Below are 20063 nucleotides of genomic sequence, written 5' to 3'. Positions count from 1 at the left end.
TAAGGAATCGGAAGATTCCAGAAGATTCCACTCCTGCAAACTAATCAGATTTATGACTTCTGAATTGCCACCTTGTTTAAACATCCGTTTATTTATTCTGATTGCATGCATCTGGATGTGTCTGCGAGTTGTTATGATTTTGTCTGCTGCAAAAAAAAATGCATCAATAACTTTAAGCCAAATCCAGACTGACAACACTGAGAAATCTTTGTGTGTTTGAGTTCTGGCTCGTCATATTTCAAAAAGCACTTAGTAGTAAATGGGATGAAGCCTCGCTGACATTTCAAAAACATAGCGAGTACTCAGTAATAATGTCTACAGTGTGAGGGTTTACAAGTTCACTTAAATGAAACAAAGTGCACGTTTCACTGGGTTTAGTACAGTTAGTGGTTAGTATGGCCACTGTAGGTGAAAATGGAAATTACAGAGCAGTTTAAGATTTAAAAAATTACAAATTTAGAAGACATCTCATAGATTTTGGGGGGGAAAAAACAGGTCTTTTTTTCTCTTGGTCAACGAACTATATTGTGTTACTTTGCAAAGGTGTAACAACCTCTTCACACCAGTGCTGCTGCTGGTGCTTGACATGTGTTATGCCTCCAGTGGATGAACTAATCAAATTTTAGCCTTCTTGGCAATCGGATTAAGCCATAAGAAATTCCCCGTGATTTTAGAATGACCTGTAAATTACCACATTGAGTGTACTACCAGAAGCATCCCGGCTTCACGGTGCTGTAAATTGGGCCTATTTAGAAGAAAACAACACGCTGATTTGGGAGAACTGACAGCTTTATCAAGTTCCTTGACTTAAAAACGAAAATCTCCCAAGTGTTTGCTTGTGAATTCTTAACTTTATCGACAGATTTTACTTTCAAATCATTGCAATTTTTCCATAAAGTCGTGAATTGATCTCAAATTATTTCTCAAATCCTATCCCACACCTGCAGACCAGTCGCTGTTATTTTATTTTACTACAAAAGGGCATAATATGCATGATCGTTTGCAGTTGTGCAAGCATGGACAAAAGAGAAAAACATGTAAAGCTGGATGAGAACGTGTAAGGTGACTGCGACTCACTCTTCTGCGGTGGAGCTGGACTGTCCTCCAGGAATCATCCCCTGCCACAGCTGGAAGTACACACATGCACATTAATACACTGGACTGAGAATGCAAACCATGCATGCAATGCAATCTCTGCACGTTTTTTGTAGAGATGGACCGATCCGATATTACCTATCGGTATCGGTCCGATACTGACCCAAATTACTGGATCGGATATCGGCGAGAAATAAAAAATGTAATCCGATCCATTAAATATCAAAAAAGCACCTCACAAAACTTGCTACACGGCGTAACTCGGCTCATAACTGTAGCACGTTGCAGCAGTGTGCATCACGTGATAGAGCGCTGTGTGTATTTGTAGCCTTGCTAGCAAACCAGCATTTCATCTCCGAGGAAGTTTTCCCAGAGAGAAGTAAAGCAAGTGTGTAAGTTCATCTCTGAATGTTTGTAAAGCATTCCCACGTTAAGCTTAACAACAGATATATGGAGCGACTGCCTCTCTCTCTCTCTCTCTCTCTCCTGTTGCTACTTCAATCGTGAAACTGCTTAATGATAATGCTAATGATCGGCTTTTCTGTTGCGAGTCCGTCTCTCTTCTTTGTTTTTGGCCCACTTCTCACCAGAAAGAGGAAACCAGCGGCTGAACAACAGCAGCACGTTTAAGCTTGATAAGCTGTTGTTAGAATTTATTTAATATTTCTTTCTACACCAGGATCTTTTTCTACGCAGCTGACGGCTGGTAACTGTGCAGGGGCGGATCTAGCAAAGTGTAGCCAGGAGGGCCGATAGGGCATGAACAGGCAAAAGGGGGCACAAAGACATACTTTTCTTTCTTATTCTCATTTAAAATGTCTAGCTTTTAATAAATAATTATCTGACTCTTACACCCAAAGTTTTAATCTGATGTAAAATATATAGAAGTCCATTACTGTATATAGTAACTATTAAGTCTAATATACCCTAGTAAGCTGTAGTACTTTTTCCTTTGGGAAGATACCATCTGTGCAGTCTGCAGTTCTGTTGAAGAAAGATGTTGAATTTATTTAACTATTCTTGAAAAATAATTTATTTCTGTGCATTTTTCCCCCTGCATCAAATTAAATTTGATTACATCGATTAAGCATCATGAGGTGGAGGGTGGTTTGTTTTTTATTTAACGTTTTATTTATTAAAAAAACACACTATATCGGATTCATATCGGTATCGGCAGATATCCAAATTTATGATATCGGTATCGGACATAAAAAAGTGGTATCGTGCCATCTCTAGTTTTTTGTGCACTGCCACTTCAGATTGCTTTTTTCTATTCATCCCCTTCTCCCTGTATTTATTCACAGAGAATAAATACAGCACATCTGTGTATCTATGCATGTATGTATGCATGTATGTATGCACGTGTGTGCGCAAGTATTACCTGTGCATTAGCAGGGAAGCTGGCACGGACTATCCCAGGCAGCAGCTTGCTGTGTATGGCCGTGGCTGAGACGATCTGAGCAGAGGACATGGAGGAGATGCTCTGCAGAGCTTTCTCCTTGGCATTCTGGTCCTGCATGTAAACAAACACCACGCACTCATTAACATCGTCATTCCTCTGAACATTGTCATTACCGTGCAGCTTGTGCAGATCAGCAGTGAGTCATAAAAAGCCGGAAAATTCATGAAACTGAGAAGAAGAATCTGAATTGTCTTGACTAATGGAATCTTAAATATTAAAGCTCGAGGGGAAAACACTGTCCCTGTGTGACTGGATGTGATCAGGCTGCCACTTTCCTGCTACTTTTTGATTGCGCAAATTAACGTACAGCAATTTAAGTAAACTGCCCAACACGGAGCAGCTCATTTGCCAACAAAACACCGTGTAGCTCCGAGCGAACAATTACAGGAGCTTCTTTTACACCCTTATCAGGGTCAGACTACATTCTTTTATATCTAAATCTCTTGCTTTGTAAAAAACGGTCCCTGTGACGTTTCAGAGCGATTCAGGGGACAGGGCTTTGTCTTTTTGTGCGTGTCGTTTGGGTGTGGTGATGTTGCTTGTGGCCTCGAGGGAAAATCACGGCGACGTGAGTGGTGAGCGGCGAGCACAAAGTGTACAGCGCAGCCGAATGTGCTTCACACGGCGCGGTGAACATTGCTGATCAGAGCTGCTGCCTCGGGGCAAACGATAACATATAGCAGATTTATAAGCTTGATGGTGCGGGCTTATTTATAACGTGAACAAAAAGGCAGCACGAAACTCATGAAACAGCTGAAAGAAATGGAATTAGAGCCACTGCCATAGCTGGAGAATCACTAATTGGCTGCTTCACTCAAGTTAATTGGCACTGAGAGAAATCTCTCCTCCTAGGGGAGGTAATAACATTATAGGAGGCACTGAAATGGGAATCATGCTGGATTTTCATATTAAATACCAGGAGCCATATGGGTATGATAACCACCTTGACCTCAACTCATTCCTTCAAAATCACCAATGATCCTGTTGAATGAGGAAGTATTGTGAAATCCACACAAAGAGTCGCATACGTAGATTTTTAATAGATGATCAGAAAATGTATTAAATCTGCGAGGCGGCAAATGTTACTCGGACAGCAGACACACGTAGGCGTGGACGATCTGATGATCTTGTATCTTGTGATCTACACTGAGCTCACACTTTCCCCATTCTTCCCACTTTTCTACAATATTTCGGTTTTCTAAATGGTCGAGTGTTACGCACAGAGGGTGGCAAAGAGGACAAACTCCGCCGAAACTCACCGGAGCATTGGTTTTGGCAGAACAAAAGATCAAGCTCAGCCAGCAGTACCGGTAGCTCAGTCGATCTCAATCCCTGCCCACGTACGCTGACGGCTAAGCTGATAACCATCTTCACAACCAACAGGGAAATCTTGCATGTTATGATACCTGAAACAGTTGCTGCCTGCCCTACAAGCTACTTTGCAACCCATTTCCTGCCATTTCTGTCCTAATCAATCTCACAGGTGGTTTCTAGGTTCTGTTAGGGGGGACCTAAAAGGCCTCAGGCCTTCCATGTATAAATTAGCGGAGATGGAATAACAATCCTATTTTGGCTAAAGGGATCCTGAGAGAACTACAGGCCCTGAATCCTCCCTTAGTTATGATGCAATAGACGTAGGCTGCCAGGGGATTCCCATGATGCATTGAGTTTTTCCTTTCCAGTCACCTTTCTCGCTCACTATGTATTAACAGACCTCTCTGCATTGAATCATATCTGTTATTAACCTCTGTCTCTCTTCCACAGCATGTCTTTATCCTGTCTTCCTTCTCTCACCCCAACCAATCACAGCAGATGGCCCCGCCCCTCCCTGAGCCTGGTTCTGCCGGAGGTTTCTTCCTGTTAAAAGGGAGTTTTTCCTTCCCACTGTCGCCAAAGTGCTGCTCATAGGGGGTCATATGATTGTTGGGTTTTTCTCTGTATCTATGAAGCGCCTTGAGGCGACATTTGTTGTGATTTGGCGCTATATAAATAAAATTGAATTGAACTGCTATAATCAATATTAAAACCTTCAGGGGCTACAGGTCAATTCATTTTAATGGATTAGTGACGGGCTCTGTGACCTAATGCCCGGCTAATCATCTGATCAAGCCTTCGTTTTACTCCAAAGACTGTCATACAACCTTTTGGCCATGAGAGCCATCCATATACACAGTTAATCACGTCACATTTTACAGTCACGTAAGAGATGCGTGCAGCTCTTCAAGAAAGCCACGTGGTGTCGAGATTAGGTGGAAACATGCCGCTGTCACACAGTTCATTTATAGGAGACCTGTGGCGCTCATTTACAGCTCCATATTTTTGTTTTGGCACTCACACATACACATGTTTGTCTGTTATAAAACATGCACGGCCCAAGAACTCGCAAGCATCATCAGTGGCGTGATCTCATGTAAGATTGTCTACGGTTAAAGAGGTCTTTCCATCTCCTTTGTTGACAATTACCGACTTATTTGTGGGTTAAAAGGTATAATATTCAAGAACTGAAATTAATGTATAGACACATAAAGAAGTACTTCCTCTCAATCGTCACTTATACCCCACTAGAAGCTTTTTGTCATTAGATGTGTAACCAATTAGAAAATTGTTAAGGGGGGGTAAAACATAAATAAATAAATCAGAAAGCAACACTAGAGACATGCTAAAGGGGCACTACCCGTATCAGTAACCTTAACCCTTTAAGACCTACCATAGAACCAAGTCCGCCAGAGCTTATATTATATTTTTACATGTTGTGGAGCCATTTTTGGGAGCATTTCAAGTTGATATACATCAATACAACCATTATAGCCCAAATTTTAATAATATGTCTGCATTAAGTGCATAGTAATTACATAAATTGCAACAAAGTGCAATAAACTACCAAAAAAAATTAAAATCGTTTTTGTTTTTTTAACATATATTTCTAGTTAGAGAAATTTAAGAGGCTTATCCCTCAAAACTGTAAATACAAAAAAGTTGCACAAAATAGTTTCCCACCACAGGAAATTTATTTTGAGTGTCTTCATAGTTTTATTTTTGAAATACACCAATTTTTATATACTGCAGGAAAAACGAAAATAAATATTATAGTGCAAATTTGCAAAAAAAGCAGCATATGCATCAAAATAAACTATTTTCAGCAGTTCAATTTGATTTCTAAGCATCCCAGAAACGACACAGAAAGTCATAAAGTCAAACATAACTTTTAAAAACACCAGTATAGGCTTACAAGTAGGGATGGGTACCGGTATCCGGTGCCATGATGGCACCGGTTCTGACATAAACGGTAGTAACCAGACCGAAAAGCAGCGCACATGTCGGTGCTTTATTTCGGTGCTTTTTTTTCCTGAGACGTGATACACTTTGAATTCTAGCCAATCATTTTACGTTTCCGGGGATAGTAGGCGGGTCCAGGTACGTACGTTCTTTTAGAGCAGAGCTACGGATTAAAAATGCCCAAGGCGAAGCGGTCAAAAGTCTTGCTGTACTTCACAGCAAAAGATGCAAACTCAGCAGCCTGCAACAAGTGCTTTAAGGTGATACTGTGGAAAGGAGGTAACACCTGAAATCCGATGAAACACCTGGCGACGCATAGCGTTTTTTTTAAAAGCCGAAAAATGCGCCGTATTTGATAGCTTGCTGCGAGACCTCACACCAAGCGCATCTACTGCAGGTGTGGTGCCTGTTATCGGACGAAGAGTTAGCAACATCCCCCAAAAACCCAAAGAGTAGAGTCCTGGCCCCTAGCCCTGCCAGTGTAGCAGAAATGATGAGGATGATGATGCAGCAGCAGCCGTTCTTCTCTGCGTGAGTAGCTTAATGTTGTTCGTGTATAATTTACGTTGAGTAGGCTAACCACGTTATTACATTAATGCATGTAAGGTGAACTAGCAAACATCATCATAGCTACATGCGGCTGTCTTCTTGTTTGATGGCAGATACTCCCTTCACCCTGGCCAAAAAGGCTAAAATAACCAAAGAAAAAGTGGAAAACAGCTAAACATGAGAGGTTTTTGGACAAAGTTTTTGTTTTTTCCATTGTTTAAGCACTGCTTCCAGCCAAGAGTGATACCATATATGCCCCATAGCTGCAGAAAAGGCTAACATTGTTATCTTTTTACAAAAAAAACAGCTGAACATGAGAGGTTTTTGGACCAATTTTGTGTTCTCCATTCTTTAAGCACCGGTTCGAGCACCGTTTAAGCACCGGCACCGTTTCAAAAGTACCGGTTTGGCACCGGTATCAGATAAAACCTAAACGATACCCATCCCTACTTACAAGGCACTGATGGTAAAAAAAACTACATTTCCGCGAAAATGACGTGACTTCCGGTTTGAGGCAGGTCATGGCGGACATGCGATAGTTCGCGCTGACGTCTATTCCAACATAGGAAGTGTTATGAACAGCTGATCGGTTTGGCAAAGCGTGTTTCTGGAATATTATGTTTTTGTTGCTGCAAGCGCTTTTTATGCAATTTTTGCAAAGCAATATGTGGAAGGAAGCCGGGACTTAGGACAAGCTGATGGCATAGCATGTAAGTACAACTCCTCCGGTTTCATATGCAAAAAAAATGATTGCGCTAGCTTACGTGGTTGCAGAGCTACCGGGATTTAAAAATAGTTAGGGAAAACGGAGCGTGCCCGCTCCGACCGGCTTTAAAGGGTTAATATACCATAATATCACTGTGCTACACTACTCTTTTGTGTGTGCACAAATGTGTTTCCTAAACATATAGTGTATCATCAACAAAAGGATCTATATGAATTTGAATAACCTTTATTATAAACTTCAATTAACCATCTGTTGTTTCTTTTATGAAAGCAAACAATTGTTCTCATTCCGACTGCTCTTCTCGGAAAACAAGCGCTCGCTTGTTGCTTTACATAAAGTTAATTACAACCAACTGTGAGGAAGAAAAGGAAAGAGGGGGGAAAGAAGGACAAGATACTAAGGGAACGAGATTAACAGACTCAAAGAGAGAGAGAGGACAAGGACAAAATAATGTATGGATACAAGAGAATGAAAGGAAGAGGAGGAAACATGAGAGAGTGAAAAACCTAAACAGACCTAATTATACACCTAGGAAACTGGTGTCAACGTGACAGGCGTCCTCCCAGCTATAGCGTCACATTAACAAGCAAAGAGCAAAGCAGCCAGCCACAGATTCCCACTGCTTCTTCAGGACAGCTTCAGAGAGATTTTAAAAAGTGATTTTTCTTTCATTCTTAGTGTTAACGTAGAAAAATCAGTTTGCAGTTCTGTGGATGATGCTGTTTTCGCTCTGTCCATCCACTGTAGTCATCACAGCAAATCCTCACTAATCAGCTGTGTTTATAGCAAACAAACTGGAAAAGAAAAAAACAGCAACACTTCCTGAGCAGCAGAGGATTTTTCTGGAAATGTTTCTGTGCGGTCTCTTACCTTTAGCTTGGACTGAAATTCCCTGGATTTTCTTCGGGCCAATACTTGGATGTGACTGGATACCTGGAGGAGAGGAGACGAGAGGAGAGGACGAAGTGAAGGAGGGGTTGAAGGGTAGGAAGGAGAGGTGGAAGAACCAAACAGTGAGTTGCCATGGTTATGAAAGGACTGTTGCTACTGGAAGGGTGCACACACACACGCACACACAGACACACACCTACCTCCCCTGACAACAGTGAATAGACCCATCTATGCACATCTTTTGAGCAAGCAAAAAGACACCTGGGAACACGGGCCAAGAGCTCAGATACTGAGATTACACGTCACTGACATGCAATAATTAAAAAAGAAATAAAAATCCAGACTAAACAGACAGGTGGTATAATTTATCATTCTCCTGTATTTATATCATTGCTCAACTTGTAACAGTAGCGCAGCTGCTGGGCAGTTAGTCGGACAATACGTTCCTGGTTTCCTTTCTAGTAGCACAGAGAAGATGTCACATTTGGTTGTTGTGACAACAAACACAACACTTTCCAACACAGTTTATTTGACTGGACGACCGTTGTGTTAAAATGAAATGAAACGGCAGAATAAACACATTATATATGGCACACAATATAACATAATACACATATACTCCAATTAAAATCCATCAATGGAACATAACCATAGTTATATGAGGTCCAGAACGCACGTGTATATAATATAAAAGGATGGTTGGTCGTCGGTAAAACTACAGTTATAGTTACATCAGAGGTTAGCTTGCGCATGCTGGCTTACAGCTCCAGCTGCACTATCACACTTACCGGAGCTTTACTAAGCACACACATCTTTACCTCGAGGTAACAATGATACAAGTAAAATCAGGATCAGTAACCAGTGTGGCAAGTGTTGGGAAGGTTACTTTTAAAATGAGTACATGCCCCAAAATGTATTCTGTAACGTATTCCGTTACGTTACCCAATGAGAGTAACGTATTCTGAATACTTTGGATTACTTAATATATTATCATGCTTCTTACAACTACATGAATGTACTATTGCTGTGTGATTTATTACTATTACTGAAGGTTATTCGCCAGCTATTATGCGGCTCTTTAGTCTTTATTTTGCGGCTCCGGGTGGTTTGGAAAATAAATTAGAAGTATTTAGCTGAAGTGTATTTTATTTGTGTTTAGTTCTTTTTTGTTAACTTGTAGTTCTAAATTGGAAGATTATTGTGATATTTAAATATAAAAATAAAATTATATCTTATTATTTTTTTCATCGCTCAAAATAAGCGTCACACTCGCGGAAGCCGGTGTACCCGCCAAAACGCCGTGCATTTATCGAGACTTTCAACCCCAGCTAGGCCGATTATGGATCTTCGGATCCACATTATGTCAGCAGCTCCACCATGAACTATGTTAAAACAAACACGCTCATGCCTCACAGATGACAGCTTACAGTCCTGCGTGAAGATGAAAGCCCCGATTTGCAGACGCTGTGCGCAGATGTTCGGGACCATAAGTCTTATTGTAAACATATCACGGCAGACCCAACGATGTTTGCATGAACACACTTTTCAGCATCTCTTTATTGACCACTTTTCACACACGGTTGCTGTACGCATACAGCCGGCTGTAGCTTTCAGCTCACAGCCCGACAACACAACAGCAGAGGGAGCACAGACTTTAAGGCAGCGAGGCGTGATTGCAGGTGCTGCTCAGGTGCGTCCGACTCCTATCAATGTCTATTGATTGTATTGTTTATTTTAATATTTGTGTACAGCGCTTTGTGACTGCCTGTCTGTGAAAAGCGCTTAATAAATAAACTTTACTTACTTAAGTTGTTCACAAAAAGCATAAAGGTAATAAAAACAATATATGCAGTGTTATCTTCATTTTAGATTTCAAAAAGTATTTGCGGCTCCCAGTGTTTTCTTTTGCGTTGAAACCGGGTCCAAGTGGCTCTTTGGGTGTTAAAGGTTGCAGAGCCCTGAACTAGATGTTTAAATCTTAATATAATTGAGTAACAGTAGGTGGATATTAGGTAGGCTGCACTTTTTACAGCGATCTCGTATAGAAAACTATTCTGCGTGTATATAAAACAGGTCCGCGGCTCCGAACCGTAGTAAAGGGACTTCTGACTACTATGTCGGGTTCGTGTTGGGCTCATCGCCCAAAAATAGCTTTACTTTGTTGTCTGGGTCAACTTTGCTAGCGAGGGACAGAGAGAGGCGTGTAAAGGCTGCTCCAATGGAACTTGTTGTTTCAGAGGAAAACACGAACACGGTGTACAGTCGAGTCTTAATAGCTTACTTACAACTGGGCTCGTCAGGCACTCTTCTTGGCTGCAGTGGTTATTATTATATTTACATGCTTCCAGCTCCCGTTTCTGCTCGATGACAGCTCGTACTTTTCCACTCACCTTTTTCTCAGGTATGGCAGTCCATTCTCCCTGCAGCACGGACTACACTGCCCATGAACTCACATTCTTTAAGGCTATGCCTATAACGCTCTGCCTATTGCCCTTATATTAAATATTTTTTGAATAATAATTTTTAAAAATATTTCAGCACGTCATTTATGCGGGCAGCAACTAGGGGTGACATGGGCCGCGAGATTGAGACACAGGCATTAGAGCCTCTTAGGCTACGTTCACACTGCAGGTCTTAATGCTCAATTCCGATTTTTTGATCAAATCCGATTTTTTTGTCTGCTCGTTCACACTACAAATAAAATGCGACAGCAAACGCGCTCTAGTGTGAACGCTCAACGCGGCCCGCATGCGCAAAAGAAGACGTCACACACAACACGCTCTGTTTAGACCCAGAGCAAACAGTATTGTTTGCCTGATGGCCCTTAATATAAAGACTTCGGACTTCACGTTTCCCAATTTTTGCTTTAAGTTATTTTGTTATGTACATAATAATGTAAATAACAAAATAATGATCCTTATTGCTGTTTTAGAGGAGCGGTGCTTCAAAGGATAGTTGCAGATTTCTGTCAGAATCTGCAGATTATACAGTACAAATAAAATGTTAACGTTTCTCCAACGTTGTCTTCACAACAGTTTCACCGGATGCCCAGGAAGCGTTCGCGATGTCTTCTCCGGAGCTGATAATTGGCGTCTGTCTTGTGTCAGTGACGTAAAAGACGGATTTAATGCGACTTGACCATTCAAACAGCAGTCGCTTTCTGAAACATCGGATATGTATCGGATTCAGTACCACATACGAAAGTGACCCAGATCGGATTTGTGCCGTTCACACTGTCACACCATGATCGGATATGGGTCGCATAGGGTCAAAAAAATCGGATTTGATGCGCTTTCGCCTGCAGTGTGAACGTAGCCTTAATGCGTCTTTTGTTTGGGTTTCCACCGACATGAAACAGGAAAAGACCACTGTTTAATCCCTTTATTTCAACAAAGTAACTGTATTCTGAATTCCACCTTTTTAAACGGTAACTGTATTGGAACACAGTCACTCATATTATGCATTTTAAATACATAACACATGTATTCCATTACTCCCCAACACTGAGTATAGCTGACTGTAGCTGCACCTGAAGGGGCTTTTTTTGCACTGCTGAATCAACAGCTGATCGGGGAAACAATATTCTTTAAATCTCTGTGCTTTTTCCGACAGTTGGAGATCTTTTTTTTCCCCAAGCTACTCTTTATATAATGGGATACGTGGCGATCCATACTGTAGGCGGCATGACTGGATTTAAAGCGCACTCCCATTATTACCTGTTTCCTTGTTCGCGTCTTCCCCGTTCGGAGTTTGATGTATCTGGCTATCAGCTCGTTTCGACCTGCAGGCACAAGACACAGAACATAGTAATGAAACATTATGCGTGCCCACATGCACGTTAAACCCCATTTGACCGCTCTTTCGTTTACGAGGACAATCGCACGCAGAAATCATACGACCCTGACAAACAACTTAGCGGCTGATTTAGAGCTGTTGACCCAGCGGCCCGGTTGACGTGCAGTTTCACATAGAAACGCTGTAATCACCGATACCCCTGTTGAGCCGTCCGCACATACACACACGCACATAAAATCACACACGCCACGGCCCTGAATACACATGACCCAACAATACAGGCATTCATGCGGACCGGCCGTCCCCTGATTAAAGGAGCCAGCAGGCCAGCTGTACCCGTGTTTACGCGTGCACACATACACGCACACATAAAGACACGCACGCGCGCACGCACGCTTACGATGCTGAATAATTCAACCCATTCAATGGGGAGCACAGCAGACTCAGCATGACCTGGCTAGTATAGATTAGCCAGGGAGAGGGAGGCAGTGAGAAACAAAGCAGAAAAACACAACTTTTACATGCAGAGAAACTGCGAAGGGGAGGGGTCGTTTGCACACATTAACTTAGGCCTGCCTGGCTATATTACAGCTTTACAGTCCTTAGGAATTAAGGACGACAGACCATTTTACAGATTTCAGGAAATTATGTAATTTGACTGTAATTTTATTTGCTAACAAGCAAATGCGGTTCAGTTTGGTTTGGTTTGGTTTCGCTCCCGATCTGTTCTCTGTTGCAACCAAGTGGAAAACCAAAGTCGGGCCAGCTGGCCAACTGATGGTCAAGATCAGCACAAAGCCAAACCTCTACACACTACCCAAATGGCTTGCAACAATAGCCCTAACTAACTAGCAGATGGTGTGTGTGCATGCGTGTGTGTGTGTGTGTGTGTCTGAGCAGTCCCACTCTCGCTGAGATATGGAGCTTAGACTGATAAAATCTACAGCTCACCATGCAGGTGTTTTCCTTCGAGCAGTCGAAAGCTGTGACTGACGACAGCACGCGGACGCGCACACACGGTACACGTAGATGTATACGCAAACATGAGTGCGTGCTGTGAACGCGTGCACAGAAACACACACACACACTGAGTAGTCCTGGCTGTGGAGGCTGACATCTGACTCCAGAGGGGCCAGCTGGTCTTTCTAGGAGGCTTAACGGTGAATTATCATCCTTCACTAACCCTGCGGCACACATCCCTCACTCTCACCCTCCCTCTCTTTCAAAAACTGTCCAGCGCACACACACACGCGCACGCACGGACACACAAACACACTTTCTTCCCTCCCTTCATTCGGCCATCCATCCATCCTGTGTTCTGGCTGTTCCTTTTCCCCCCTCCTCTGTCCCTCTTGTAGTGAATGGGCTTCCCGTCTGCTCCCTCCCTCCCTCTTCCACTCTCTGTCTCCATCTCTCTCTACTTGCCCAGTGAAAGACTTCAAGGCCAAAGTCAGATGGTCATTAACCGTGACGAACAGAAGCAACCCCCGTGCTCCCCCCAGCTCCCTATCTCTAGGCTGAGGCCACCGCGTGCAAGCCGATATTAATGGAGACGACAAACTGGGAAAGAAAAGTAACGAAATTACATGTTTGTTATGTGATTCTGAACCATTTATAGCTGATTCGAGAACACGAAAAAAGTTCCGGAAAACACACGAAACAAGAGCCGGGTTGGTGACGTAACGCTACGACGACACGGGGTTACAATACGAAAGTGCATACGAGGTGGTACGAGGTGGTACGAGGCAGAACGAGTGAGAAGGAGAAGCTAAATCAGACGCTTCCTGCACTTTGTGTGGTTAGAAATGCGCCTTTTCTTTCCTGTCCGCTAGCCGCAGTACATTACTGTTACGCCGTCACTCTCTTAGTGGGGTGATTAAGAGCTTCAGCTGCTTTATAGAATAGCTCAAAACCCCTTTCAGAATAAGGTCAAGGCCTCGCTGACCGCGCTCGCTAACAAGGCTGGAGTTGAGTGGTGTGTATTGTTGTGTACCCTGGACAGACCTCAGAGACCACAGGGGCCAAACACTGGCCTAGAGCCTGGATTCACAGCAGCTTTGTGGGAGTTTCTGTTCGTTACATCCAAAAAGCAGTTTTTAAAGTGCTAAACCTTTAGGATTTCCATTTGAGGCTCTTCCCTTTGTCCTCCAAGGCACAATCCCTGAAATCCTGGTTGGTGCAGGCTGAAGTTAATCTTTCATTTATTACAAACAAGCTGCCAGTTCTTTTAAAGAGTAACCAAATCCTGTTAATCTTTTACTGCCAGGTGATGCCACCTGCAGAGATTTGGTAACATCGACTTACTCTGATGTTGGACGACCGTAATATGTAGCGCATCACGGTATCCGACCTGTTTCAAAGGAACCAAGAAGTGTTGACTGAGTGTTCCCAGCGCCGTGTAAATATTGTTTTTCAAAGTGCTGATAATAATGTGATATTTTGTTAAGTTTCTCACGACTGCCACTGTCAGGGAACGGAATAATGTGATGATTAAAACATGCAACATGACGAAGAAGCTGTGAGGATAGAACCAGTAAAAGACTTAAACCCTCAACTCTGACAACAAATAAAGCCTTTAATATTCATTTTCTCCTTTTATTCTGAAACCACTCCAAAATTTCAGTATTAATTCCAGTTTATTCCGATTTAGTTACAGTGCACACTGAAATTAAACGTGGACTAAAAAATGTTTTTTTCGTATTACAGTGGTCTAAGACGACTCGTTATTTGTGGGGGATTCGGACGCTTTGTTTTTGCGTCTCTTTCTTTTCCTTCGGTCTCATAAATCCTGTCACTCGCAGCAGCACGCGTCAGCTTTGACGGCCGAAGTCACAGACTAGCTGGAGAGCATTTAGCAGCTTAAAAAAAAAGCCAGATATTTCCTTTTAAAAGTGTTTGTGGAGACAGCTAAAAGGAGAGCGAAGGCTACCAGATTTCCATTTGCCAAACAGGGCTTAAATAAATGCTAATGCAGACCCGTGCTCGCGCACATGTTCACCATAAGGTGATAAGATCCGGGTGTTGTGCTTAAAGCTTGTCAGCACTGCTGATCACATAGTGAAAACCACACTAATCTGACCAGACACTGGCTTAAGAGTAAATTTGTTTTCTACTGAATTATCCTTTAAAAAGACATTTCTCTACTTTTATGTGATTTATTAGAAATAAAGACAAATGTAGCTGAAAAAAGCGGAGATTTGAGGAACTTTTCTCTTAATAACGTCACATAAAGTAGAGCCTGAAATTTAGTGAGTCTTATGATTTGTATTTTATTATTACTGGAAAAGAAACTTGGGTAGGTTACAGCCCCTAAGAAGGTAAAAAACAATATAGATACATCAGCGGGGTACAGTAACGCACACACAGGAAGAAACATTTAAAAAATACAGACGCATCGGGCACGTGAGGATTAAATTCCTCGCCATCTAAAGGATTTCGAAATGAAGAGACAAAGGCAGAAGGGTAGCTAGCCCTTTGTCTTAGGGGAAGATGAAGAGTATCTTCAAAATGAGTCATATATATATATAAGTCGAGTAACTGGTTTCTCTGAAGTTCGTTGAAGATTTTGCAACGTTGTTGGTATGTCGACTGGAAAGAACCAAACCCATTCAGCCCCGATGAAGGATGTCAAGCAACCTCGAGTTTAAGACGATTACATTTTTACAATGAAGAAAATGTCGGTGTGTATGACGCCATGTGACTGGAAAACGTTTGCCAACATGTGTCACAGTCTATACTTCTTCCACTGTTATTCTCGATAAGTAAAGCCCCCTGTGACATAGCTGGTTTGAGCATGCTCGCCGCTGAAGAGACATTAGTCAGTAGATCTATAGGACATGTAGGAGACAAAGACACTGGTCATTATATTGTACTTTCGATGCATCTTTCCCAAGGATAATAGAGCCATTATTCGCCTTTTCATTCCCTGTTATATGCACCCACATTATGATGTTTCTAAGCTTCTCATCCGCTAAGTTTATCCCGGCACTTTTTGTACCCGTTTCTTCTTCTTTTACATTTCACTCCATTTTCCTGCACCCTGTGGGGGGTGTTTCTAGAACCGCAGTAGTCCCCTGCCTATCAGATATTACCCGTTTCTCCTCTGTACTGTAAGACAACTTACCAGTCACTCAGTGTGCCTTAATGTAATGTCAAAGAAAGCGAATCTACCCTTAAAGATGCTTAAGTTTGCCTTTAATAACTAAGCTTGTATTTTGCTTCTGTGCAAGCAGGAAAAAAAAGCAGAAAAATCATTAAAAAACAAAACAAACTCAACAAAGCCTCAAGAGCCCGATTACACACCAGGCATGAAATAAAATAAGAGCCTATTCGATCCTGCGAGCTCCATTAGCTAAAAATTAGAATAAACTAGATACTTTTTTATAATTCCGGTTAGCACAGATGTTGTAGGCAATGATTAAAACCTCTGGTCTCTGTGGCCAAATGCTGCTCGTCCCTTCTTGCCATTTCGCCTTTCCTGCTCTGCCTCTGCAAACAGACACCATCTAACTCGATTAGGTCACCATGATAAACGTGTCAACAACCTGCACACAGAGTCGACAAGGTAAACAACCGAACATGCCACCAAGGCAGAGAACAGAATGAGTCTGATTGATCGGCAACTGATCGGGAACACAAAGGAGGTCGATCGCGAGGTTTAGCGTCAACGCGACAGGAGAGCGCTGCCGCGTCCAATCTGTGCATGTCCGTAGCGTTTAGGGTTTTTTGGGTACACCTCTCTCTGTTTCTGCTCTATTCAGAGAACAACAGCAGTGCATCCATGAATGACCAGAATGACTCATTTCTGTTGAAAGCTGGTGACTGTTGATTTACAGTATTCATCACAACTCAGCCAAATAATGCAGCGAGATTATTTTTGTTCCATAGCCCTCCATAACAACACACGTGGCCGGATCTACACATCAGAAAATGTATTAACTTTATTTTCACCTTTATTTTGGACAGCACAGTAGAACAGCAGAGAGAGAGAGCAAGGGGAACAACACACAGGAAATGGCCCAGGGCGGACTCGAACCCAGAAGCCTTTTAGCAAATAAGTCACCTGCTCAACCACTGAGTTATACCAGCACGCACAACATTAGTGCTGTTGTTTTAAGACATCTAATTATAGTAGCTCATGTTCCTCATAGATTATCATAGCACTAATGTTACATAAGTTTGTTTTAGAGGCTTAGAAACTCTTCTTATTGTGTCTCTGGGGTTTCAAAGAAAAGGACTGCTGAAGCAAAACAACAACATTGTAAGAGCCAATTAAAGGTTAATTTTATTGGTGCTGGTAAAATGATTAGAGGAGAAATATACATGTTTGATGTTAAGAATATAATTTCTAGTTAATTTCAAAATACTGTTTTGTTAAAGGTATAGAATATAGAAGTGCGACATTCTAATGCGCTTTTTAGTATTTTGGGCTTCCGGCACACTGTAATTACGTAGTTGGGGAGTCGGATAAGCTGGAAGCAACACAGTTTTTTGACCGAGTCTTGCCATGTAAATTAAAAGTTTCAATAAACATCTTTTTTGCAAGAAAAGTACCTGGACTTGCTCGCGTTTCAAATGCATGTTGCCGGACTGACTCCTAAAGGTGGTACAGAAGAGTGAAATAGAGACGGAGTGCCGCCACCACAAACATGAAGCTAAAAAAAGAAGACGATTCGCTAAAATTGCAAAAATTCCGATATGGTTGAAGGAAACTGTGACGTTGGGACAATTCACAAGTTTTTAAAAGTATAACTTTAAGGTGCTTTAAAAAGTCCTGACCTTAACCTAACCAAACACCCTAGAGACGCACTGGTACACAGACTGTAAGCCAGATCACCCATGAACAGGACCTGACCTCACTAATGGGACAAACAAATATGGCCGCCCTCTTTCGGGGCTCATATTTAGCGTTCTAGTCTGTGTGGGACCTTTAACCTATATGAGAGGAAATAACTATCTCATATTTGGGTTACTCATTTTGATTTTCTCTCGATTCCCAAAACTCAAGAAGTATTCACGAGAGAGCGATACGACGAAAGAGAGGAAAAAAGAAAAACAACAGGGTGAAAGGGAGGGGGGGACGCAGCTGGTGGCAGCCAGAGAACCATCTGTTCATCACTCTATTAGTTCACACACACACACACACACACACATATAAGTACTCTCTCTCTTAGTCCCACGCTCACACACACTGCGCACCTATAGCCTGCTTCTATTTCCTCTCTTTTACGGCTCTTTTCTCCCCCTGCATCTCTGACACTTTGCCCTGCGCGACGAGCCTCCGCCACAGCCGTCTATGTCGTTATTCGCACCGTCTGACACAACAGCAAACATTTCAACAGCTCAGCCAATGTGTTTATATCACATTCTACCACATATACCGTGTGAATTAGTGACGAACTATCGAAATTATTCACACTTATTAAATATGGCCCACGGTTGTAGAACGACACAAAGAAGTGACCTCTGTTTGTTTGCGCCTTCGTGAAGAAACCAAAACAAAGCACACAGGGCGCATCGCACTTTCACAACAGTTCCCGTAACTCACAGTCCAAAGCAATAGAAACATTTATTAAGCGAGGAGTAAAACTGTTTTTCATTGTTTATCTACACTGATATGAGAAAAAGACCTTTTTTTTTCAGTTTTTGAAGTGTCAGTAACTTGTACTGATTTATACCCAGCCCTGATTTCCCATAACTCACCGTACATCTTCCCTTCATCCGACAGTATAATCTTCCTCCTTCCACAGGGCGGATAGATGGCCAGGGCCTCCTGGAAGCTCTGCTCGATGTCCGGGCTCCAAACTCCCTCGGGGTCCCCATCCATGGTCTTGTCCCCTCCAGAATCACTCAGTCTGTCCATGTCCTCCCCTGGACTCTCACTGCCACTCCAGCTACTGCGCTCCATACTGGCAGCTAACGGTAACTAGCTGATGTGTACTCAGTGCAAATGCCTTGATGCCAAGTTGATAAAGTAATTAAAAGTCTAGTGATAAACTGAAGCTAAAAATGAACTATAATGGTAATAATTAACTCCCAGTAAGGACGGCCAGCTGTGGCCAACTAGAAACTGACGGTAGCTCCAAATGGTAACTACCAGTAATAAAAGTTTAAGGACTAGTGAACTATAGAAAAGTGAGTGAGCCGCTCCAAAATCCAACCTCAGAGCTCTACAAGAAAAGAAGAATAACAAAGAAAAGTATCGTATTAGTCATTAATATTCAAACTTGATTCTTCCCATTTATGCAAATTTAATTTTACTGCAGCAACACAAGCTCACCAAAGTGGCACGCTATTGAAAAACCCTTTAATATTGAAACTAATAATTTCACTGTTTGGTACAGTAGGAGTCTGCTTATAACCACTGACTGTGTAAACGATGGATGCAGCTTTAGGGTCTGAAAACTGAAGCCAACACTGACCAGCAGGGGCCGATTCCTCTGGTTCCAAAAAGACTCCCGATTGTATAGAAGTCTCTGGAAAAACGTCCCTCTGATCCCTTATTCTGTGAAAGCGATCAGGGGAGTGTTCACTGCGATCAAACGCTTGAATAAAACATTGAGTTCTGTTCCACAGACAGATGCGCCCCTCGCTTGTCACGTCCGATTCCAAAGCGCCAAGACGGCGACGGCAAAAACAAAATCAGCTCGAGGCTTCATAAGGGTGCCTCGCTTTTCCAGCGAGCAGTCTTACTGTGGCTGTGCTTATGTTTTTATCAAAAAACTAACACAAAAAAAGAGCAAGAAAAGGACAAAGAAACTAGAGTCAAAGTTTTGATACAATTACACCCCCAAACCAAGAGGAAAGGATCAACTGATCACCCGGCGCCTTCCGTCCAATGAGCTTCTCGGTCATGTTCAGGAGACAAATACGGATTTCGCTGCTAAATTTTGCTTTTCAGCGTGCATTGTGCAGGTGTGATCACCACATCCCAGAATTTCATTTCAGAAAATGGGACAAACATAATGGAGGGGTGCCATTCTTCTCTCTCTGCAGCCTGCTTTGTGATTCACACTGATATTAAGTCAGATTTTTTTTTTTTAAAACCAGGAAAATATTTTTTAATGTAGCTTTAAGTTCCGATCAACATGTAGCAAGCCTGTATTCCAGCTGCAAGAGGTAAAGTATTGCTTCCTTTCATGAAGGAAATTGCCTATTTTGTTAAAACCATTGTGGTACATCAAATCCATGCACGTAAGGAGTGCAAGCGTGTGAGGGGCAGGCTACTGCTACACACAGCGACAGACTCAGGGAGGGGAAAAAAGACAA

The 20063-nt window shown here is 42.3% G+C and overlaps 1 protein-coding gene across 2 annotated transcripts in view; it reads right to left on the bottom strand.

The window, feature by feature from the left end:
• The window catches only part of tead1a (TEA domain family member 1a), a 57432-nt gene that overhangs the window by 14410 nt on the left and 22959 nt on the right, over positions 1-20063 (bottom strand). For both annotated transcript variants that reach the window (XM_085169090.1, XM_085169091.1), the window contains exons 2-6: positions 18498-18964; positions 11717-11781; positions 7980-8042; positions 2477-2608; positions 1078-1127 (exon numbers count right to left, since the gene is read on the bottom strand). In XM_085169090.1, coding sequence (XP_085025216.1) covers positions 1078-1127; positions 2477-2608; positions 7980-8042; positions 11717-11781; positions 18498-18702 — 515 coding nt within the window. In that variant the 5' untranslated portion in view covers positions 18703-18964. The remainder of the gene's footprint in view (positions 1-1077; positions 1128-2476; positions 2609-7979; positions 8043-11716; positions 11782-18497; positions 18965-20063) is intronic.

Source organism: Neolamprologus multifasciatus, chromosome 7 (genome assembly GCF_963576455.1).
Source record: "Neolamprologus multifasciatus chromosome 7, fNeoMul1.2, whole genome shotgun sequence".
Classification (NCBI taxonomy): Eukaryota; Metazoa; Chordata; class Actinopteri; order Cichliformes; family Cichlidae; genus Neolamprologus; species Neolamprologus multifasciatus.
This window is presented reverse-complemented; position numbering and strand designations above follow the sequence as displayed.